The 25,671-nt window shown below is 42.0% G+C and overlaps 1 protein-coding gene across 6 annotated transcripts; it reads right to left on the bottom strand.

Annotated features, from left to right (window-relative positions):
• Window positions 1–433: 433 nt before the first annotated feature.
• LOC111856998 (constitutive coactivator of PPAR-gamma-like protein 1) lies at window positions 434–24,381 on the bottom strand. Of its 6 annotated transcripts, none has more exons than XM_023837394.2 (17): window positions 23,613–24,381; window positions 20,676–20,922; window positions 19,995–20,077; window positions 18,930–19,058; window positions 18,164–18,254; window positions 16,869–16,966; window positions 14,478–14,731; window positions 13,932–14,019; window positions 13,582–13,806; window positions 13,287–13,458; window positions 12,950–13,199; window positions 12,608–12,722; window positions 11,840–12,049; window positions 11,253–11,472; window positions 11,021–11,159; window positions 10,633–10,729; window positions 434–2,323 (listed from the first exon to the last, which is right to left on the bottom strand). In XM_023837394.2, the coding sequence occupies exons 1-17, from the start codon at window positions 24,084–24,086 to the stop codon at window positions 2,012–2,014; spliced, it is 3,204 nt and encodes a 1,067-aa protein (XP_023693162.1). In that variant the 5' UTR covers window positions 24,087–24,381; the 3' UTR covers window positions 434–2,011. The 6 variants fall into 6 exon arrangements, with proteins under 6 accessions (XP_023693162.1, XP_023693163.1, XP_072571363.1 ...); XM_023837395.2 differs by having other exon boundaries at window positions 11,289–11,472; XM_072715262.1 differs by having other exon boundaries at window positions 434–2,320; window positions 11,289–11,472.
• Window positions 24,382–25,671: the final 1,290 nt, after the last annotated feature.

The raw sequence follows: 25,671 nt of genomic DNA, 5'->3' as shown, positions 1-25,671 counted from the left end.
GTTTAACAGAATTGGAAACGATTAACTGATGTCTAAAGTGATATTAGGTTATAAACACTTAATGTCACGACACCTGCAAGAAATGAATGGTTTAAAACAATTCACTTTAGGTAATTAGGCACATTTAGTGAGGTAATTTTGGTGTTACATGTAGGCATATTTAATCAGTGCTCCAAATTTTTTCATGGAAACATTTCTAACGGATATAATTGTGTGTCAATAGTATATAATATGCAGAATGCTACTGTAAAAGGATGGGTTATGCCAGAATAAACTGAGGAGATAAAACATGAAATTGTTAGCCAAAAATAACCCAGTTAAATACACTGAGCAGAACCTTCATTTACTAACCCCCCATAATTCAACTGCACGTATTCTTGCACGGTCCACTGGTGATGATACAATTGATTTTAAAAAAGGACACACAAACCAGTTTTATACTAAAAGAATAAAGACTTTTATTAAGCATTGTAAGTTGCATTCATTTGCCTTCAAATACACCACACCACAATCCATCAACAGTCAGTCAAACCCAACAGTAGTTCATTCTTTTACAACCCATGAGTTAGGTAGAAACTCCGTTCAACTTACATCAAGGTATCCTATTTAGCTCTTGCGGGCAGGGACGGGGAATACATTGTATTTCTGATCACTAATGTGTGATGAAAAGCATCTGGAGAATTAGATGAAAAAAGTTAAGTAATGATTCTGTTTTAAGTACAATAAGTTTGAAAACACTAAAGTAAACATTGAAAATGATTACAGGTTTACTTGCTTATGCTAAACTCTTGATGGGAAGGTCAAGCATCTCTTTGACTCGTTTCCAGCTACGAAAAGGGGGGTAAATTTAAGATTAAAGTTTTTATTTTTTTATTATTTTTTTTGAGATTTTTCTTTTTTCCCCAGAGAGATGTTTTGCTAATATGAATGCATAAAACAGCAACAGAGAACAATAATGTATACAGTAATGAGTACACCAGGGTTAACAATATTCAAAGTGGCTAGATAATTTTTTTTCTTTTGATTAAATGCAACAAAGGTCAATAATCACAGAAATTTAAGGTTAGAGCAAATCAGTTACTGACTAAACAGTTAACACCTTTTATAGGACTATTACTGATTATTAGCCTTTTTTAAAATTTTGCAAATGGGCACAGTACTTTTAAGGATGGAAGAAGGACAACATGCATAATAACTACACACCTTTTAAAATTATGAACCATGCAGAAAGTTTAGCTGAAACAGTAGTACTAATGTTCTACAGTTGATTCAAGAAACCACATTTGTCATTGATCACTGATGCATGGCAATTTGACACAAAATGTATCAGTGTTTCTGTGAAAGATCTGCATCTTCGGTGATTTTTTTTCCTTAAAAACCGTTTCTTGACATGTTACTTATATATCGTTAAGTATGATGCATACTGAGTTCTGAACTTAAGTTGCAGTATTCTACAGTTACTTAATTTTGAAATTATTCTGCACATTTTTCAACACAATAAAACCCACAGTGATGACTCGTGAGAAATGTGGTTTTGTGTTTCTCTTTTTTTTTCACCTGTGAGCTTAAATCTCAAAACATCTTTACTGTGACACAACACAAAATCAATTACAATGGCAAATATATGATGCCAGGTACTGAAAAGAGTATCTCAACCTATAATAAAAGACTGCCAAATGAAAGCATTTTTTAGTTTCAGTATTTCAAGAAAAAGAAAACAACGCTCACGTAACCAGTTTGAAACGTGTAAATAGTGATGAGGGAGCGGCCTGTCCTACTCCTTATACTGGTAGCATTTTATCTGTAACTGGTATTATCGTCTTTTATTAAATCGAGAAATAGACATTCTTGTTTAAACTTGCTGACATCAAAGAGGGATCCAAATTTCAAAAGTCCTCGTTTTCTCTTACGGAGACGAAAAAATGTACATAGACTGTAGGCTTTCCATCTTTCCAGATATTCCTAACCCTGAACCTTCCATCATCCTTCACCCTCTCTATAAAAAATAGGTTTACTCTTCTTTTTTTAAGACAGAGGTGCCCAGAGCTTCGTCTCTGTGGCAATCACTGTCTGCATTTAGTGCATTTAAATGAGAATTAGTATTGCACATTTTTGAGTCATTGCTCAAGGCACTTTCAGGTTGGTTTGGAGCCCCGCCATCGTCTTTGTTCCCATTCAGCTGGTCAGCTTCCCTGCCCTCTATACCATTCTCTGCTGTGGACCCCTCTGATGATTCCGGGGGGGACTTGAGCTCCTCTGGCTTCGATTTCTTCCGTTCTTTCACCACCTCGTTTGCTGAAGCAGCATATGCAGGCTTGCTCTGCTTTTGAAAAATAAATGTTTTTATTTTGGTGACTTTTTCCCCACAGACCTTCATTACGAGTGTCTTACACAACATTAAACCACACATATGCACAAATGTTCAAATGTAATCAGGCTGCAAAAAAGTCAGCAATAGTCTTACTAAAGCACACAAGACTCAGCACTTCATACAGTAGCATCAGCCACCCCTTTTCCCATTCCGGAATTGCATGAAATCCTCCATTCACCACATTCAATTTTAAACCATTACAAACCAGCCAAGAATAGCTCCATGCAAAAACATTCAGTATTGACTTCATAATAAAATATTTTGATTACGTGGGCACCAGAGCTTTGAAAATTGCTCCAAACCTGCCAGTGGAAACCTAATTTGTACCGCTTTCTATATATTCCCCACAGAGTACTTTCAGTGATCAATCTCTGAAACAACTGCATGAAAATCAGTTAACTAGCTGGGTGGGACATCAATTAAGATAAGGAATGAGTTTGATGTCTCAAACACTGCTAAACCTAAGATAATTAACACAGGCTTCTGAAGGGTAGACAGTCTAAGGGCTGGATTATACTCCATGCGTGCGACACGTGCATTTACATCTGTTGTCGCTATGCAGACGGTGCTGCTGCTCATCCTTGCACGTGCAGTTTATGTCAATCTGGAGAATTAAAGGTCAGGCCCACCAGTGCGAGAAAACCATCTTGGTCGGCTCCTTTTCCAAACTCACTTATCTGTAAGAAGTTGAGAGATGAAATGCTGTACACTCGTTGCCTCCACAGCACGGTGCTAATTTCTTAATACTGCTGCAGAATTTTCTATATTCTACCCACTGGTCGGAGGACGCATGCAGAGCTTATGCGAAAGTAGCGTTGGAAAACTTTAACGTTAAAGATATACCAGATAATTTTGAAAAGGAGCCGTCATTAAAATTGCAGAGCTTACTAAGTTTTGTTTCCTATAACAATAGGAATGTTCTAGCAAAAAAATAAACGTAAACCCCAGGCTCTCAATGTCTCACCAAATTTCTAAATACTTGGAATTGTATTAAAAAATAATGTTGCTTATGAAAGTAAGCAAGAATTTCATTGTACTCCGTACACTGTACTTTGTACATATTTCTTAGCTCAGATTGAATTCGGAAGCAGAAGACACTTAAACTGTCTTTAAATTTTGAAGACGTTGTACATAAAAGGCAATAGTGCTTGGAATATTTTCTCTTGCCTCTGAAAATATTCAGTTTTGATTATCTTCTGGCCAAAAAAAATTAGATGCTACTTTGTATAAACAGTGGTGGCACTGAATCTCTCGTATGTGTAGTCTTACTATTTCGTGCGGGTGCACAGACAATGCATGAAATCAATGCAGAAATCACGTGGCAGCCATATGGAACCCCATCAGGGTCAAAACCCTCTGAAGCAACATGCTCATATTCGACATCTTACGACGTACAAATTTGGTACCATTTCATCAGTTTGAGGCGCAAATGTACATACAATCACTAGTGTTGTAGTTAAGACCGCCTAAACCGAGACCAAGACATTGCTGAGACCGGAGGGTATCAAGACCAAGACACTGCCGAGACTTGAGGGTACCAAGACCAAGACCAAGTCCAAGACCAAGACCAAGACACACTAAGGCGAGACCAAGACCAAAACTGGTCGAGACAAAGACCAAGACCGAAAACAGACTAGGGCTAGAATCGACATCACATTACCCAGATCAACTGTAGAGAAAAAAGGTATTGTTGTAAAGTGTCATTACTCGTTAAATCAAATTCATGTTATCTTTTCAATTATATTGTCCATATGTCCATATGTCTCTCATTTAAAATCTCCCAGATTTGTCATAGTTACGAGACCTGATGGAAAATAATATTCTCAGCAATCCTCTCCTATAACCATTTTATCAGACCTCGTCAAGGGAAAGAGATGGGATGTACCAGAAAGATGTTCATATTAAGTCTCTTATACCAGGGACAGAGGCCTCGGGTAAGCTATGAATACAGCTATGTAATGATCCTTTGCTTTGAATTGAAGAGAATGGAGAGAATGAGCCTCCAGATTGACTTGCACCTCCAAGACCGTGCTTTGTAATCAATGTAAAATACCTAATTTATTTGGATTATAACTATGCTATAGACTTCGCGGACATTTTCGGACATTTCTTTGCCGATGTATGATACGATGTGTATGATGTGTGTGGACTGTGAAGCACTGGCAGTGTACGTGAAGAAAATGTATAAAATGTAACATTTTTGAAATGGATGCATCTGACTGGTTGCATTTGAATTGAGGCACGTAATAAATAATGATACTGTTCTGTGAGGATGTGCAGTTCTCTTTTTTTCCCCATCCCATCGAGACCGCTATGTCCGAGACCAAGACAAGACCGAGACCAAATAGAGTCGAGACCAAGACAAGACCGAGACCAAATTGAGTCGAGACCAAGACAAGACCGAGACCACAAAAAATTGGTCTCGAGACTGGTCTCGAGAACTACAACACTAACAATCACAAGAGAGAAAACGATTCCACACCCATATGGAAAACAAATACATTTAACCATATATTTCACATATATTTAAATACTAAAAATTGGTCAGTTTACATATATTTTTAGTTTTATGTGTAAGTGAAGTTTCATTTTGTGCTCTTCTCAGTCACTAGAGTTCAAAATTACCCACACAAATGGACTATTCCATCTAATTAAGACATACACATTTGACGTGCTGATTCTGAGGGTTCTGACCCCATGGCATCCATATGGCCATGATGCATATGCGGATGCATAGTGAGCCTTAAGTATAAACCGGCCCTAACACACCTTTTACCAAAAGGTTCTTTAATGTTACTAAAATTGTGTTCAATAAACAATGACAATGCCATTGTAGTAGTCCTGCTGTCCTTGCTGTTCCACTCATCCCAGAGACAACACCACTACTCCCTTCGAGAATTCACTCTCCAGCACAGGTAATGAATGAAGGGTAAATCACCAGAAATCTGACATCAGTACATTCAGCATAATGCACTGCTTTTTGTTTTCTGCTCTGTGGATCCTGAGGTGGCTGTTATTTTACCATAAATCCTATCCAGACGAGGGGCTGGCAAACCAGGTGCTTTGGGTAGGCTGGCTTTTTTCCAGTTTAAATATTGATTAATTAGCTTTGATTGTGACATGGATTCAATGTGTCGTAAAATTTAAAACAAAATTAAGACATCGCTCAAAGTTTTCAATCAAGTAAAACAGAAAATTGTTTCTTGAATAAAACACACTCTAATGTGGATGAATTTAAAACTGGAATTTAAAACAATTTCTAATGAACGTGAAATAAAGCTACACAGCCACCCAAAATCCATGAACAATTAACCAATAATGGGTCGTGGCGAGTCCCCAGCATGCCTCAGAAAGTACAGGCCACAGAACAGAGAATACCAATAAGAGCATTACAGCCCATGGCTTAGCACAAACTCACACACATCTCCACACTTTACGAGCAACTTCGAACTACTGATTCTCTAACTCCAAGAGGAAACCTGTACAAACATGAGGACACTCCACATGCAACAAGCTATCGTGCCAACCACATCATCATGCGTTATGCATCTGATGTAATCCTATTTGAATAGTACAAAATATTCAATCAACAACTCCATCAAGGCTGATTTAACCAAAGCTCAACTGAAAACAAAACACATATTTGGCTTGATCCCTTTGATCTCTACAAATCAGTATTGCCAGATCCAGAAACAATTACCAAACTGCCTGATGATTAACGTTGAGTTCCAATCCAATCCCAGCTATATACCAATAAATGAAAAAGCCTCACCAGTAAAATTCCAGATACATCTAGATCCTGCCTTTATTAAATTCTAAGCTATACAAGACTGAAAATTAAGGAACAGGATGGAAAAAAAACTTGTCTGCAATACAGAAAAAAATTCATTTTAATTAAATGTGCATTTCATGCATCATATAACTCATCAATTGCAGCCACAGACGAGTGAAAAAATACAAGCATATAAAAATATTTAACAGGCTACATTATTAAGCTTAATGATGTTTTTATTGGATACTGCCTTTAAAAATTAGCAAAATAAAATTCTATTTGGAAAAACATGAGGAAAAGCTACGGAGTCTTAAAGGAGCCTGAATTTTAACACTTGGGCAGGCTTACTGAAAACAGATGCAGTACTAGGGCTGCCGCGATCACGTCACGATGTAATCGCGATTATATGGTGCACTGAAGTGGTGGTGAAGAAAAGCACAGCTCAGCAGCTACTACAAGGTAAAAAGACACTGGTGTGGTGGTACTTTTTTCAGACTCAAGCCCGACATTTATTAAACATATGGATGCCGAATTTATACAGATCACCAACTTTTGGGTGTCACAATATACATCTCATAAATATCTTAGGCAAACTACTAAACTGCTTACCAAACTGGGGGTGTAAGTAAATGTTCATAAAGTACCGAAAAGCCAGTGTCAGGACAAATGTTTCACCTGTCATCTAAAGCTCTGCCGATGACTGTGCACGCGCCATATAATCGCGATGTGATCGCCACCGCCCTATATAGAACCAAAAAAGGTTGATACAAATGTTCAATTCAGTCAGTAATGCAAATATTGCCTCTTGAAATGATTTACTACTATCAATACAACATAAGCATGACCTAACAACACAATAACAAGGAAATCTGGCTTACAACCTTGTTTCAAAAGGACGTAACTGCCATGCTGAAACTAAATAATCTAATATCTGTTTAGGAGACTGTATATAAAACTATACTTGTATGGCCATACGGGGAAACAAAAAATGTTTGTCAAAATTATATCAAGTGATGAGGACACCTCCTTAGTTTTAATTTCTCCTATTTAGTTTGTCCACAGTTTTTGTGCCACAGGGTCAGATAAATCAGCACTAATTTTCAGTTTTACTTCCAACAAACTGTGGAACAGACTGAAGAAAGCATTTACTTTGTTATAGTATAAGAAATGGGCTGGTCGCCTGCCTCAAGCTGGGGTGGTATAATTAAATCCCAACATGCTTATATAAGCCTGACTACTTGTTTTTCCAGCCCTGATTTCTAGGTGGAGGCTGAGAAACTAGAAGAACCAACAATACCGATAGAAAAACTCATCTTGTCGTCGTATCACTTTCCTGCGTAACAAGGGTGACAGCACTGTACATTTTAAATTCTCTGCCATTTGATAAGCTCAAGAAAGTAAAATCAGACACAAAGGCTGCTTCAGTACTGCAAAATAAGCAACATTTTCAGCAGCTCCAGCCTACGAGGATGGCTCTGAGCAACCTTTATGAATGCACAACAAATATGTGATACCGATGTTTCGGTAAGCAATTACTAGTGTAGGAAAGAATGTTGCAAACACAGTGTGTTAAGCCAGGAAAATATTCGTGAAATGATCTTGCTTCTGTAGGATCTATTAAACAAAAGGTGTTGCAAAAAAATTGAGCTAATGGCCCATCAGGTGTCTTTCAACTTTTCTCAAAGCTCTAGCTGTACTGCACAGCTCCATTCCAGGGACATGGGAACTCAGCGCTCAGTTACAGTGTCCTTAGGCAAAACACTGCACGTGAAAGCTGGTGTAGATTCTGCCTAAGGTGGACAAGGCTGTCATTGAGCACCTGACTACCTGCCTGATGAGTAAGGATGGGGCGTTGGCACCAATCACCTTTCAACTTAGTTGCAACATAATACGGTGACTCATGGGAGCAAATGTGCATATATTGGAGGTTTACTTGGTAGTTTGGCAGACTGTCTTCGTCATATAATGGACATTAAATCTAGGCTACTGAGATTCCAATGCTTAGTGTTGAGCGGCATTGTGCCCGAGTGCCGAAAATGTGGAATATTTCCCCTGGTGAATGTTACTACACTATGTTGTGCTGATGAACAAAGGCATGCTTTCGCATTTCTGCTTTAAGACTAAATGTAGCTTGTACATTAAAATCCAGTGTAAATTTTAAGTTAGACACATAACTGTAAATGCAGAGCTTCGAGGGATTTGGTTTGTTGCAAATGAATAGCTTACATTAATTCCTTTATTAACTTGACTGAGCATGCAGCTTCTGCAGTGTACTTAGCTGTTTGGGGATATTTTGGAAGCTGGTGTAGTTGCACCGTGTATCATGTGCACTGGGTGTGTATTCTGTCCTTTGTCTTGGTATGGATAGCAAGTCACTTCAACACTATCCCACTGTCGGTGACAAAAAGCTGACTCACTGACCATGAAACTAAAATGCAAGATTTTGTGAGAATTAATGGCAACAACTTGCTTTAAATTATCTTATGCTTGCAGGCCCAAGCCAGCACACATGACCCTGGACAATGAGCAAGGAAGATTTTACGGCTGTTTGGTCACATGCCTAATTTGAAACAAAATGCTTTTTAAACAAGGCACCATAAGATAATTGCAGAAAAGATATCAAGAGGCTGTATGGCTGTTCTGTGTGGAAGATGCTCTGTGGCAACTGAAGTGCCACAATCACAGTTAACCCCCTCAGACCCACAGTGAGCACCGCTGTCCCTAAAAATGGCAACACAGGATTCTCTCATAGCTTCATCATTTAAGTGTCTAGCTGAGGCTGCATACCAATCAAAGTTCACGGCTCTCTCTTTATTCTTAGGCATACTGCATTGAGTCAACTTCAGGACAGAAGAACTATCCCCTGGACTTCAGGAATGGATTCCTCACCCATCTGCAAACATTTGCGCATAGCACGAGCACTGGGAAATTTTTCCCTCAATGGAATACAACAAATCCCAATGAAGTAAGGTAGTGTTTCCCAACCCAGACCCACACATGGTACATGTTTTCGCTTCCTCCCAGCTTCCCGCCATACAATCCATAGTTCTGCTCTGAGGAACAAAAACGTCTGGGGGTTCCTAAGGACCGGGAGGGGAACACTGAACTAAGTACTATGGTGCCACATAGGGTCTTTATAAAGTTCCTTAAATGCACAAATTTTTCTGAGTGTCATGTTGATGCCCTGATAGTACAGACTGATTTCAGGTACAATTCACCATTGGTTTGTAACAGAGGGCAAGTTAAGCACATGTAAACACACCAGCTAAACTCCAGTAGTATATGAAGTGGCATGAATAAATTGCCTGTCTAGCGCAATAATCTTGAACTTGAGCTTTTGTCAAGAAACAGTAGAACAGTTATAAGTTATCAATGTCATGAAAGGAACTGAGAGCTTCAACTCAAACTGCTGTGACTATCAGGAAGATTCATCACATCAGGCTACAAGCAGCAACTGTCGTAAAAAAAGCAAGTGGCTTGGGCTGTCATGTTTATGCTGACTTTACGGCAGCCTGACAGGAGACTGTAGAATAAGTGAGGATAACCTGCATATATAGTATGGCAGCAAAACATTCTGAGCATAGTGATCTGTTACATGGAATACAGCCATTTTTTCGGGTGACTCCATTTTCAGCAGCAATTTCATCAGAAAGGGGTGTAATTAAGTTCACTGCAGTACTCCATGCTAAGACACACATGCGGCCTCAAATTCTACATCCTAAGAAATGCAAGCTATGATTTTTTAGCCCTGATAGCTGGTCAGCTTTTGGACTGAAAGGCTGCAGTTTTGAAGAAAATTTGAAAAAAATTATGCGATTATACTGAAAAGGAAGCAGTCAATGTCTCACCGGCAGCTGAATCGCCCAAAATGAGAATGAGTGCAGCGAGAAATAGCTAACAGCCCTCAACCCTTTATAACCCACAAAACCACAGTGAAGTACCACTAAGAACGCAAATGACCTTTGGGAACCATAATGAACTGCAGCTAAACTCTCTAGGTACAGTATCTCAGCATATAATCAGCCCAAGCTAAATTGAAGCTTCCCCTAAAATATACATGAATGTCAGTCAAACTGCCAGATCCTTGGTGTGTGGTGTACATGTGTGTTTAGTTGCAGCTCAGTTTTAGCACAAATTCCTGTGACAGGGAAAAAAAAGTAGATGCATTTGACTGTCTTTACAAAAATTTTTTTATTTTACTTACAAATACTGCATATAACCTCTGCAGTCAAATTTCTGACTAATCTGAGAGACACAGATGTAGTGACTCACTGGACTCTACGAGCTGTTCGTAGATAAAGCAGCACTCAATTGTTGCACACACAAAACAGCATAACATTTCCATCATGCAAGAAAACAAGTAAATCTGAACAAACTTGAAAAGTTAGGACTGTTAATATGCTCTATTGCACTGAAAAGTAAAAATGAAAAGAAAACAGGATTTTGTGCAATCACAAATGAAACTTACAGTTATTTCTTCCCATCTTACCTGGTAGGATCCTTGAGTCTTCAAGCCTCTACCATAGTATTTGGCTCCTCGACCAAAGGTCCTTATAACAGATGTTGAAATCACCCCTCTTGGACGACTATTTGAAAGAGAATTTGGTAAATGAGGCAGCCTTCACCAGAGACAATACATCAAAATCCTTTTAAGCGCTAAAACCCTTTCCAGGTGATCGCAACCTTTTTCAGCTGCATATCCGAGCAGAACATCATCCTAATCAAATCATGCATACTGAAAGATCAGCAGACACGCAAGAACGCTATCCCTGTTAACACCAGTGCTTCATCAATTCCTGCCATGTAATGTTTCCGTTCTGAGTGACAATCCTTGGCCAGAGGGGGGTAACCTCTCTTGGTAGTGAACTGGGCCTTACCCTCTGGTTGGTCCACCGACTGACACCACCTGGATTGGGAAGGCCCCCCGTCCACGGCCTCGTCGGCTCCCGGCCCACTGGCCCACCACCGTGCCAGCGATCTCCAGCTTGCCACCCTGGGAAGGAATGGCTTGTAGTCCTGACAACAAAGTAGTAAAAGCACACATGCACTAGATGCAGACACGGCCGACCACGATCGAGTGTGCCGGTCCCGGGCCGCTCTGAGCCTCACCGTATACAGCACCGCCATCGCAGAGCAGGTCCTTACCAGGCATGCCCCTCCCTCGACCCTGGGGTGGAGGCATCGGCGGCGGGGGGTAGAAAGTAGTGCTTGGGGGGTAGAAAGGCATGCCGTGTGGTGGTGGGAATGGCAGAGGGTGCAGTGGACGGGAGAAGGTCAGCCCCTCCAGGATGCTCTGCCTCATTTTCTCCACCTTAGCCACCTGATCGGCCTGGGGGCCGGGGGGGGGGGGGAAGCGCGAGACACGATTTCACAAGACGTAATGACACCCGGCGCGACCGACTACAATGGTCTCCCTCAGGGCAGGGGGCTCCCGTCGGCTGATTATCAACCTCCACCCGTTTAAGAGCTGGTTTAAAACATGACAGATCTTTACATCCTGCTACATCCATAAGAAAATCTGACAGCCTGAGGCTTTCTTCACAAAACCATTTCTCCTTTTCCTTTTGCCTAATGCCAGGGGGACACAACTAATAGCATCAAAAACTCACTGGTCAAAGCTGGGCTTGATGATGTTACAGATAAAAGGTTTATCAAAGGGAAATGAGGGGAGGGACTGGCAAGGCTGGGACAGCTACCTGACCATCACAGAGGTCGATGAGAGGGGCCTTGTCTCGGGTGGCCTGTATGAGTTTGCTCTGGAGCAGCTTGCCGTCAAAGTACATCCAAGGGCAGCAGTGCTCCCAGGGGAGGGGTTGGCCGCACACGTCGTTGGCGAAGAGAGCCATGTCCACGCCGCTCATGAACAGGGCGGCCAGCTGGACCCCCCGTGGGTCGAGGCTGTCGATCTGCGGGCGCGGAGCACATTTGTCGGCAGGGGCCGGCCGTCGGCGAGAAAGCCACACCCCCAGCCCCGCTCCCCACCCTCCTACCAGCAGCACCCCATTCAGCCAGGAACAACAAAGCAAAGGCAGCAGGAGCTAAGGATCCACAGCTATTCTCAATATGGGACGATTAAGGTCTGTCAGAGGCCGCTGGAGGGGGCAGCTGCCATCCAGCAGCCTCCATGTCCACAACAACTGCAGCTAAAGTCCACACAGAGCCCAGAAAAGCAACAGTGCAGCATCTATGTCCTATAAGGCTTTTCTTATGTCATTTGCTTTCTCAGCAGAAAGAAAAAAAAAGTAAGTAAATCACGATATGAGGAATGTCCTGCAAGAACTGAATAACCCTTTTTTTTTTTTTTGCTGTTGCAGCTAATCCCACTGCGATATGTTACTACTTTTCGTCGACCCACAGAAAAATAAACCGGGCTTCTCAAATAGTCAAAAGACTGTAAAGTATACGTGCTTTGACATAAAGGGTTATGGAGTAGTCCGAGGACACCCCTCATACGACAAAATCACCTTAAGTTCCTGCAGCTGGTCAGGTTCATATAGTTTAGGAGAAAGTGCTTGGGCTAGGAAAGCGTCAAGCTCGTTACGACGCAAAATTCTTACTCCTGGCCATTGTAACATAAACCTGAAGCAAAACAAAAAGGATAAAATATTACAAAATAAAGGAACTGGTTTTTGTGGCTCCAATTTCATCCATCATATTGAAGTTTCAATCACATTAACAATCTGCGATGCCGTTCAGAATTTCCCTTAGAGTCCGCCTGGACCGCAGGGCACCGTCCTGTGACATGTGAACGCACCTCCCCCCCAAACCCCAGTGTCACACTACACGGCCGCCCCCGGCAAACTCACCGCAGCACGCAGCAGAGCACCATAAGAGGGGTGGGCACGTTGGCGGGGTTGAGCATGGCCGGCGTGTCGGAGCGCATGCAGGCCAGGAAGGCCCTCATCCTGCGGTTTTTGTCCTCCACAGCCTTGCCCAGCCACAGTTTCTTCAGGTTGGGGCACGTCCACTCGCGGAAGGGCAGGGCCTCCACCAGCTCCGGAGTGTGGGGCGTCTTGCCCTTGTAGGCCGCCCACTCTTTCACGATCACGGGGGGATCTGTCATGGAGAAGGAGGAGGAGAAGCTCAGTGTGTGGGGAACAAATGGAGGCCTCCAGGGGCAGAGTCTCGGGATTAGGCGCTCACACTCCGGGAGTCTGTTCCTCCTCATGGCAAGCCTCTCTGCCTTCTTTTTGGCCTCGGCCAGGCTGAAGAGGACTCCGTAAACATACTGACGGATGGGGCGGTACAGCTGTACAGCGGAAGGCAGGTCTTTGTTAGCCTCATCTTCGATGGTGACGGAAAGCTTAATCTCGCCCTGGAAAACAAACCGATGCCCCTCAACTTCATGTTTCGCTCCCAGGTATGGCGCCACAGTGAAGCTACGCAAATCACGGTGGTCACAAAGGGCTCCGACGAGCCGGGTGAGTGAGGCCCGCACCTTGGTGAGGACGTGGTAGATGTACGGATACATGAGGCCCTTTTTGTGTCTGTGTTCGGCCACCCGAAGCACCTCGGGCGCCACCGCGGGCAACGGGGGGGTCGTGATGTCCATGTGGTTCCGGGTTGGCATCGACAACAGGGAGGGGATCTGGGTGTTCACACTGTTGTGGCCTCCAACCTCGGCCCCGTGACCCCCAGAGAAGGTCACAGAGGATTCCTCAGCCTGAGCTCGTGGAGAAACATGACTCAGCCAAACAGACAGTGCTTCTCAAGTCAGAATCAAACAGAGCAACAATTCAGTTCTCGAGGAGGATTTTCTCCTTCCAAAGACACCAATGCTGAACTTACTTTAATTTGGTCTCCCAACTCTCCTGCTGGTATGTTCTCTGCCTGATTTCCTTGTTTATCCCATCCTGCTTTATGGTCACTTATATGACTAGAAAAGTGAAAGTTTTTTAATGATACAGTATCCATAAATCCAAGATTCCATGCCAATTCCACACCTGCGCACCATAACGCGACGATCCATTGCCAATCAAAACGTCAACCATTTATTGTTATACTTTCACTTTCAGAAAACCACTCAATGCATGTACTGTTACTAGGAATGAATGACAGGGTATTGATTGCAGAGACGATATAAACAATGACACTGTGGCACGTTCGCTATAGAACAGCACAGGGAACAGAGGGTACAGTGTATACATTCAGTCCAAAGATTTAATTTCAGGCATGAGACAAAAGGTCAACTTTGGTAGTTAAAAAAAAATTTATACTAATACAAAGAAAGCTGACAGCAGCCTCAGGTCATTTACATTGACAAAGCGAGAACCACACATTTGGCTGCTGGTTGAACACTGTTAGCTCCCCGTCAAGTGATTGCGCCCAACTCACTTGGCCGTGGTGCCCGTGTTTTCGTCGTTCTCAGAGGAGGACGAGGTGGACGAGGTGTTGAAGAACGCAGGATCTGCATGGTTGGGGCTGCTGCCTGAGGTGGGGTTGACGGGCAAGGACCTCTCGTACAGCGGCGTATGTTTCCCTTCGTGAGGAATGTTGCTGAAGCTGTTCTGATCTGGGAGGCCCTTCCCCAGTGGGTCATGAGCCAGGCCAGGCTCTTGGTAGGTGTTCTGGCCTGGCAAGTGCTGGACCTTCAAAGTAACGCAAAACAATGCTGTGAGGCCCGTGCTTCATCGTCATCATCATCATCATCATTTTTGGATATTTTGCTCTAAAGCTTCATCTTTTTTAAGCGTGGTCCCACCTCCCCACACGTAATTTAAAGAATGTGCATTTAAACCCTATTTAACCATTTAAGGAATGGAGAAACTTCATTAACTATATATATAAAAAAAAAAAATCTCAAACAAAACAGCTCAGTGTTTCAGAAACTCAGCTACATACCAGCAAGACGAGCCTGAATATGCAAACAGTTACAGCCCAGTGCCTCCGCAGTGAGGCCCGAGAGCATACACTAAACAGGGGATTACAACACTAAAAACTTCACACTTCACATAATGTCCCTTAAAGACTCATTTCGAAACACTGTCAAAAACATATGCTTTAGCATTACAGATAGTATGTGTAAGATAATGGCAAGACTGACCCCAAATAAACAGATTAACACAGAAGTGAGCTTGCAGCAGTGAAGAAATATCTGCCTGAATGAAACATGCAGATGCTGATGAAACTACACATTGCAAACATGTTTAACAAAGTGATTTGTTATCAGAAGATACACAACGTTCAAGTAACAAACAAGCATCTTTTTTGCTTTAGCGCACTTTATGTACCTCGCTGCAGTATGCGAAACAACTTTTCTGGGATCAATGAAGTATATGTTATCTTATCTTTAGCTAAGAGCTGAAAACACCCCCAGCCCTCCCCCTTTTCTGGGCACTGAAGTTGGGGACAGTTGAAGGAATACTGACAAGCGCTACGGTTTATTTACATACATCACTTTCTTATACTGCTGAACAATGTGGCTTTGTTCAATGCTGCTTTTTTGCAATAGCACCCGTGGAGTATGCTTTGAGCACCTTTTTGTTTGAAATCCAGCTCCATGCTTTTTTGCAGCTGCTGTACCGTAAAATGTTCATATAAAAGTGGTGGCTTTGCAGACCAAGAATCTCAGATACAGTTCACCTCTAAACTGCTGAATCGGCTGCTTTTCGTCTGACGAGAAGGAAATTAGCTTCTCACCTTAGCTCTGAGTTTCCCCTTTATTTCAACAATAAAACATTAAGACAGGCTTTATTGATCCCGGAGGGAAATTCCGGAAACAGAATTGAGAGAGGAAAAAAAACCAGCAACAACGGTCTTATGTTACTTTGGTTAATTGTGCCTTATCCCATCTACAGTTTAACACCACAGCCTGACTAACACCATATAATATGACCATTAAGCAAAAACGTTAACTGTAAAAGCAGGCATGTATCACCCACACAGCTAATTTAAATATGGCTGCAATTTATTCCATAATATATCTATTAGCCTATCAAGCAACTAACCACCGAGTACAAAACTAGGACAAATCTTTGCCAGCATCATAATCTCACTTTATGTTGCACTTTTGAAATGACTGGTCAAATTAGTGGTTTGAATTCAACTGGGAATATCCAGGGAGATTTTAAGATACAACATCACTGACCTGTTCAGCGTTTCTTATCTATGCAATACGCAAGACTAAGCTGGGAATACATGCACACTGATTCCTGTCCTGATAACAATACTCTGCAACTGCAGCTCGGAATAAATCACACACTAAATGCAGGGAGTGAAATTTTAATAATAATACAGCACAATGGCCATTCTATTACAACATTTAGATGCGAAACCTGGAATTAAATTAAAGGGTTATCTGAACTGAGATAGTGAACACAAAAGTTATATATGCCCTTATCTAGATTACTTTTACTGCTAACTTTAATTCAGATTTACACTGCTAATTTTTATATAGCTGAAAGGTCTTGAATCTGTGCAACAAATTTTGGAATTTCCCTAGAAACTTTCTATATTTAATTTAGATTATTTTAATGATTACAAAATATTGTACCTTTTTGGCCACAGCAAACACAATGGTCAAGCATCACTGATGCTGAAACCACGCTAGTAATACTAAGAAAAAAAGCTCAAAAAGTAGAATGCTTGACTCAAGCATGCACAGGACAAAAAGGAACAATTACCAGCAACAGCATTTCTGCAATCACAGCATCTACTCAGCCACAATACGGAGGAAGGAACGTGTTACGGTCTTAAAGTCTTGGTTTAGGAAGCGCGTGAACCTACCCCAGGTTTCACAGGAAGGGGAGTCTGTGGAATGTTGAGCATCTGTGGAGGTACGTATTGTGGCAAAGCGACAGGCACTCCGATCGGATTTGGTCTGACTGCAATGGGAAACATACTGGTGTAAAAACTACGGCTCGTTCCCCCAACACACACATCCTGCGTGAGCACAGTTCTGTGCCATTCGCTCTCCCCAATGACGGCCATGATTTCACCGTTTCACACTCATGGCCTTGATAAGCTGCATGGTTCATTTGTTTAGGAATGAGCTAGAGACGAAAAATTTTAAAGAATTGTAAAGAATTTAACATTTGCATTTTAAACTACATGAATATCTAAACAGACATAAGTTCTGAAAAGGTCCTTTGAGTGCTGGCCACTTATAGAAGATAAAAATGCAAATATGATAAGAGAAACAACTATCAAACCAATAAATCTATTTTTAACACATCTTATATAAGCTTGCTTTCCAACAGAAGACAGACATTTTTCATAATTAGATTTATTGTAATATTTAGCTATTAAAAGGGAATGTTCATGAAAACTTCAGTGATAACACGCCAACAAGACAACATTCCATCTGGGAACTGCACACTGCATTCAGGCCACAGTAAAAACAACTGTCCTGCAGCCGTCAAAAATACAAGGCAACTCCTTTACAGAATCTTCTTAATTGTTGCTTGAAAACCTTGGGAGAACAGTTTTCCCAAACTGCCGGCTTTAGGAACCGCGGTGCCTGTGCAAAGGGCCTTTCTAAAGGAGCCTATTTGTATGCACAGCACATGGCCGCCATTCCAAAGTGCACACAAGGTCTGAGGCAGCTGAGAACATTTCTCACATTTCTGCTAGGTCCTCTACTGTCCTCATAAAAACAAATAAAATTTAAAATCTCATAATAAAAAGTTTTTTTTTAAACGTCTAACTGGCAAAACCTTAAGGCCAAGAGTCACATTCAAAATGACGCCAGACTGAAAAAGGATAAGACTGTACTTTTATTCCACCGTCAGACATTCCTCCATGTCACCGATGCCATGGAAACCATGCGAGGTATGACAACAGCTAACTGTTGCAGCTCATCAGAACAGCATACAGGTGAGGGAGATACAGTGACTGCACCCATAATTACAACAGCTGTGCTTATAAAAAATTCAGGCACTTTTTGAACTTAGACTCATCAGGATACTGTACACTTTTAAACTCAAAAAACTTGCTTTGGAATTGACTAGATGACTACAGATTAATTTTGCATTCACGGTATGGGTGGGGTTAAATAAATAAATAAAGGCTCTTCAGCTTACCTAAATAAGGAGAGAACTGTAGCGGTTTGCTGGCTGCTGAGTAGTACTCAACTGCCTTCTTGAATCGGACAACTTTGTCATCGGTTCTGGACTGGATCATAAAACAGCCACATTAAGATCACTCAACAGGTTACATACATAAAAAGCTTTATTACTTAACATTCTGAGAAACAGCTATCTATTTATAAACCCCAAGAGAACCAACAAACAATATGATGTAAGCACAAAAAGAATCCTAATCGCATACCAAAGTTTACCCAGCAATGCACGGCACCTAAACTCTGATCATTTTTGCCATACATATTTAAATTTTCAGCCTTCAAATGAGTTGTAAACACTGGCGGAAGGAATATACATACACATGAAGCTGTGTGTTCTCTTTTCAACACATGTTTAAAGTTCCCCCATTATAAAACCATTACACGTCAGCAAATGCTGAAAATACCCTTGTCACTAGTCCACTTTGCAGTGGTCTGGTCCGTATACCCACACCCTGGAAGAGTTCAAGTGCTTAATTAAGAATTTTTTTGCTAAATTTGTAACACCTCAGAAAAACATCCAATACCAGATTAATGCTGGCTTTTAATCATAGAAATTCTTTTATCTAAATAACAGGAGGGAAAAACCTGTCCCAAGATCCCCACAGGCCAAAGACTTATTCTAAAAATATCTGTTGTATTTGATATCATCTTAAAAATTTAAGCAGCGATGACCACACGCTGTAAATTCAAACATTAATTATACCCAAATTTGAAACACTATATACCTGTGAATGTCTGAAGATGTCTTTAGCAATGGCTTCCAAGTCAATGACATCTTGCAAGTTGCGGACGTAGTCTGCCACGGCCTTGATCACTACGTCACAAGGTGGGAGCACAAGCTGGTGGGCACGTACCTGTTGATATAACCAATGTCAGCTTAAAACAACTAGCAAAACCTAACTGCTGATTAAAGTTCACTGATACAGCCAGTGGCGACACCAGGAGATGGCCCAAGGTTCTGTACAGAAGCATTGCCAGAAACTGTACAAAAGCATACTTGATGGCTCAAATGTACTGCATCTAAGCTTTTTTGATCCAGCTACAAGATTAAAAGGAATAACATTCTCTGATGATAGTCCAATTATTTAAATCCACACATAATGGGATCCATCTGAACCCTTGTTCATTTTTTTCTGAAAGCACATATATATATGTGCCAAAGACTAAAGAACATAAGACATTAAACTCAGGCAAAACAGTTGCACACTACAGGAAGGAAAGTGCACTCTTTAGTCTCTCCTCTCTCTGAACAAACAAACCCATCTGTCATGCCATATCTGTGCAGAGAGAGGCCACTAAGTTAACAAGTAAAGTCATTTCCCTTTTCATTCTGCATTTTTGGTCAAATCAGGTTTCCTAGCTACAACAGTACAAGTGAAGGGAAATATTAAGTGACTTTGCACTGTACTGACACATTACTTGTCGAACCTCATTGTACTCTAAGTTGTCAAGGAAACAGTTTCTGCTGCTATCACAGAGGGTATCAACTGGAAATAAGTCTTGTTTATGTGCCAAAAATGCATGCAGAGTACTAAGGAGCAAAGAACATTCAGACAAGACAAACTCAAAAACATCCAAAGTCATTTAATGATTTATCACACCCCATCCTGGTGTCACCCATAAAAGAAGAAAAAAAAATCATACTAAAGCCCACCTGCGATTTAATAAACAAAAATAAGAGAAATACTGGCTAAACAGTGACAGTATTTGACATGAGTCTTATCATTCTCATACATTTTACACTATTCCTACAGCTAAACAAAGAGGCATGCCAATTGATAGCATGTTACCTTCAATGATGCTAAAGGGTGTTCAGGCCCAAGTAAACTCCAGTGAAAGGCAGCCAAGTCTTCATCGGGCAGAATGTGATTACCTGCACCATAGGAGAAAAGGGATTCCTATTAGGGGGGGAGCCTTCTGCTATTACATATCTAGTCATCATTTTTCAACATACAAGGACTTTATAAATCAGTATGTATCCGAAGTAATGTGACTGGACATTTCGGCAACATTTGTTATGAGCTGTCTCTAGTCTAAGTCAAGGCTTCCCATGTCACTCCACCAATTTATGAGGGTCATCATAAAACAAGAGAAGCCTTTCTAGGTATGACATTAGAATTTACTGCATTGTATCTAAAGTTGAAAAAGAATCAAGGTTCGGGGCTTCATAACACCGGTCTTCCCTTTTAGAGAAATGAGGGCCAACATGGTTATGATTTTTTCTAATTCAAGCTTCGAAAAGTAGTACTTTTAAAGTAAAACTAACAAAAGCATCAAAGCATTACTGACAATGCAGCATTAACACAAAAGCAGATTAACTGCTCAAATACTGCCAATCACTATTTTTTTTTTAATCAATAAGCTGTTTGTGAGCACCTCTGCTGCAGGACAAGACAATGACGGCTCTCCTTGATCACTAAATGGAAGATATGGACCTGCAACCCGACTGCACTCCATTGAACTACACTTACCTAAAAGCGAAGCAAAAATGACAAAACGGTTTGGGTTGAGATCAAGCTGCTTGGCAACTTCATGCATGAGGAACTGGCTGGTGGTGAGGCTTTTGCCGTTGCGACTCAGCTTTAGGGCATGGGCACTGAAGTAGTAGGGGATGTTGCACAGGGCATAGTCAGAGTCGTAGGCCACCAGGCCGTGAAACCCATTCTCCCTGCATAAGGCAATCACTTCCTGATGGTGATCTTCAATGCTCTGGGCAACCTGGAAAGCAAGACAGTCAGTAGAGGTAAGGTTGCTACGTGCCAAGTTACAAAACTATAAATAAAAGAAACTAATCCGTAGCATTTTACCTTAGCTAAGCTAAAGAATACAAAGTCAAGACTTCACCATATCACTTCAGCACCAAGCAAAGCAAACAAAGCAGCACAAGTGCCCTACAAATCCCACAAAGGCAAACAATGGTGGTCTTAAACCAGGTATAAATATATTGCAAGTGATAACCGGTCAGTCCTGCATAGTTAAAATGTGTTGGAAAACATTCTGCATTGATCAATATCAACAGGCAGGTTGAAGGGTAATTTTAAAGTTTCCTTTTTTTTCAATTTCAAAATTCCTAGCTAAGAATCGAACATATTCCAAAGTAAAATTCTAAACAAGGTTTATGTCTGTGCAGAGCTTCTGGTAAAACTTTAAACATGTTCCACTTCATTATGTGCAACTTCAGTAACACAAGATCTGGCAAGTCACAGCACAGAAATGGCTGCAAGTCACATTCGCTTTGATAATGTCAATTAAACAAACCGATTGCAAAAAATATATTGGTTTCCCTCCAGTGGTCAACTTTTTAAATACCTAGGTATTCACAATACTCCAAGAAATGTGACGATAGCCTCCTCATTTATAAAGCCAGCCCACAAACTGGACCAGGCTTGTTGGCTGTGGCCCACAAGTGAAGTGACATGTGATCAAAAGGAGAACCAATCAACAAGGTATCTCTCCGGCCGCACTGCCCTCAGGGCTCTCACCGAGCAGCCTATTACAGCGAAGCAACGGTGGAACTTCCAGGACACAGTCAGATTACCAACTCTCTGGAACCCTCCTTTACTTGTTGTACACAATGTCCAATTTGATCACATCTTTAATTTACTTAAAATATAAGCATGAAACCTGCATTCAGCTTGCCAGTTTTACTATACAGTTTTGATGCTAGCTGGTCATTTTTGACTGGATCTTAAAGCCATATGGAAAAGGTATAGAAATCTGTCAAAACTTGTCATTAACTTGTAAATTAGAGACATCCAGCACTTTGACAGTTTAATGAGGGAAAAATGAAATTTACAATCATCCTCTCTGCCTAAATATCATACCTGAAACTGTAACTTGATATAATTAGAACTGAACAGAACTGATGGATTGAATTCAGTATTTTGTGCCAGTGCATATTTCTCCTCATAGCTCATACACTGAACCCTTGCATGAACAAATTATGTAGTTTTACAGTTAGTTTCACTAGTTTTAGAATACAGTACCAAGCCACTGCGCACATTTTAAAACTTCATCCATCCATCCATCCATCCATCCCTCCACCACTAATATCTTGCACAAAAGTACAGGGTGATCTGGAGTATACTGAGGCAGCAAAGGGAATCCAAGGCAGGAGTATATTGTGGATGGGGTGCCAGTCCATCACAGGGCACATTCACTTGCACAATCATACACTGTAAGCAATTCAGAAAGACCAATCAGCTTAACTGCATGTCAGCCAGGGTACCAGGAGGAAACACAGGGAGAACATGCAAACTCTACACACAGAGAGCAGATGCTGGATAAGCCCCCCCCCACCCTCGAGGCAACAGTGCTACCCACTGAGCTACCGTACTGTTTTGCACAAATACTAGCTTGGCATTGTTAATATTTATCAGGTGAAACCTTTCTTTAAATGCACACGATTTAATATGGCTATGTAATTCCAGACAAGCTACATGAGTTATGCATGTTTTATATAAAATCACCGTGAGGAACAGGATACGGTACATTTCCGCTGTTCTGACCTTTGCCCGGCAACGATACATTTGTCCCAATAACTCTACCGACAGATAAGCAGGTAACTCTCTCTAACTAAACCGAATATTTTTATTTGGACGACAGTTCTTACTACTATATACCTAAAATTAAGTCAAATTGTCACGGAGAATGCATGTCCCCTTTAATTACTCGGGCTTCCACATTTTACGACTTCCTAGCAATAACCCTAATCTTAGATGAAATTACTTTACCTGTCTGTCTAGTTAGTCATTAGCTATCTAGCTAGCCAGCCACAGTTGGTAGCAGGGAGCATAGTTGGCTAAACAGCCGTGAAACCAGCTTGCTCCACGTCTCGTCAACATGGCAACTCCCTTATTAAACAGCTAATATCGATGGGAAAGGCAAAACGTCCGCCCCCCCTTAAGAAAACAAAATCACTACATCTGATTTTCAATGAAATCGTTAGTCAATTTGGTAAACAGACTACCCTCCCCCCCCGATTCTTCGTGAACTACCGAGACGTGTCATCTAACGGATGGTCGGTAGCCATAGATAGCCGAACGCCACAGCTAGCTAAAGACTTAAAAGAGCCCAGCGCTAAAGTTTTTTTAGGGGAGCCCAGCGCTCGCCAGGGACGCGGCCAGCCCGGTAACTGGCGCCCGGGGGTGAATTTCGGACGACACGAAAATGTCACGTCTCAGTCGGCCGCGCTTGACACGGTTTTGACATTTTCTCCACAAGCCCCCGCGCCGCGCAGACGCGAGCTAGTTCGCCAACTAGTTAGCCGCGTGAACTTCACCCAGGTGTTCGTGAGGAGGCACGCGAGAGCGCGGAGCGTTGCCGTTTACCGGCGTCAGCGAGTTCGGCCAGCTGCCGTGCCAGCCCGACTTCCCTTACCCAGACAGGCGAGCGTGACATGTACTCACCCCGATGTGGAACCTGAGGAGGGCCAGTCGGATACAGTGGGCCATGCACACCGGCGGCAGGAACCAGACCTTTGGCGGTGGAGTCCCCTTATTCTGGACGTGGCTGACGATCTGCTGCGCTGTCTGCCTCTCGTTCACCTGTCGCTTGACCCATTCGTGAAGGCGGCCTTTCTCCAGGGCGCCATTGAAGCATACCAGGAGCTCAATGTTGCCATTAAAGCAGGCCTTAGCAAGAGCGGCTAGATAACCTAGCATGTGGTTCCACTGGCCTCCGCTCACCCAGTCGGTGTAAAATCCGCCGTAGAGCCGGTGGAGGCAGTTTTCAGCATCCACGAGAAGCCTGAGCCGACTTTGGGGTGGTCGCTGCCTGCCGCCCCCAACTAGGCTCCCCCGAGCTAGCTTCTGAAGCTCCACCGGTACTACGGCGCTTGGGCAGTGCTTTTCAATGTATTCCTGGAAACCTTGCACGCCCATGTTGGCTGCCTTTGGGAAAAAAAAGTATTTAAACTAAGAGATTTTAAAAGCGAAAAAAATATATTTAAATCGGGAGGTTGCTATTACCTACTCCCCATAAACTATCAAGATAATGGTTGAAATATTGTCGTTGTCGGTTTCTGGAATTGTAAAATCCGAAAAGAAATTAAATCGGGTTGTTACAGATGCATTTGTTGTTTTTGTTTTTGGTGAGTTATTTTTTGGTTCATGGCCGCTGGCCGCCATGTGCCGTCTCACGGAGCCATGTCTATGGATGTGTCTGGTGTGCAGAGAAGGAGGCACAGTGACGCAGGGCACGTACCGTGCACAGGAAAGGAGGAGCCTGCCACGGTGGGCGTCTCGCGGCCACTGTAACTTCACTGTCGTCTAGTGTAAAGTGAAGAAACAGGAGGGGGCGGCCGTCACTTTCCCCACTCAGAAAGTCACAGTACTCGAAAACTCACCGGGTAAATTTTACCCATGGTGGAGTTGTTAAACATGAATCGGCAGTGTACTCTGTCAGAAAGATGTCAGATGTAGTAGACAGTGAAAGGGTGTGCTGTGAACAGGTGACGTCCGCCCACGGTCCTCGTTGTTCTAAAATGTAAAAAAATCATATTGTATTAATGAAATAGCCAAATCGGATGCTTGGGTAATATTATTAAAATGAAAGCCATACATTCTGTTACGATTCTAAACATGCCTCGTGTCTTCTCCTATTTTTCTACTATGTCATAAGACCTAGTCGGACAAACTAGTTAGTGCTGTCTTACAGGATCAGAGTGCTTTGTACGTATGGAAAAGAGTGTAATCTCCTCAGTAGGGCAGAGTTACAATACACGGAATTTATCGTTAGTCTTTAAAGACACACACACACTAATGTCAATTATATATTATAATATATATTTTAATATATATATTAAAAAGTTGAATCACATATAAATCAAATATAAATAATAGTGACTTAAATACATGGTATAAAAGTGGGTGTTTTGTACGTAGGCTTCAACTGGATAGAAGGAGACAATTTTATGGATAGTACAAACTTAATTTATATATCTTCAATTTATGTGTGACTGGAAGGAATTGCATCTAGGCTGTTACTGCAGCTGACATTTTGCCAAGCAGTTATGGTTAACTGGGGAGGTGCCGAACCATCTGAAAGAGGCAATGGATGAAGTTTGAGGCAAGAGCAGAATGGTCACAGGATATCTGCCATCGCACAGGCTTCAGTGGTTTCCTGTAGCAGTATGATCTGTTGTTGTTGTTTTTTTGCCTCCTTAAACGCTCACATATTTGCCCCCTCCTGATCTCTCGCCATCGGCTGCCAGTTGGAACTTGCATCAGGTTGAAGACCTTTGTGCTGCAGTGTAAGACTGCCAAGAGAACCATACCACCACATCTCATGGAACCCTACACCGCTTCAAGGTCACTACAGCTCCCTACATCAAGTTATCTGCCAGTTCAGGGTCTAAAAAGTCAGTATTCAAAATCAATGCCATCTCTTTCTCACACTATCCGGGTGTTTCCCGTCATCTATTCAAGAAGGAACTCTGCTTAAGACCCCTACGGTCTGTCAAACTGT

The sequence above is a fragment of the Paramormyrops kingsleyae genome, chromosome 8, assembly GCF_048594095.1.
Source record: "Paramormyrops kingsleyae isolate MSU_618 chromosome 8, PKINGS_0.4, whole genome shotgun sequence".
NCBI classification, from domain to species: Eukaryota; Metazoa; Chordata; class Actinopteri; order Osteoglossiformes; family Mormyridae; genus Paramormyrops; species Paramormyrops kingsleyae.
Note: the sequence above shows the minus strand (reverse complement) of the source record. Positions and strands in the feature narration are given on the sequence as shown.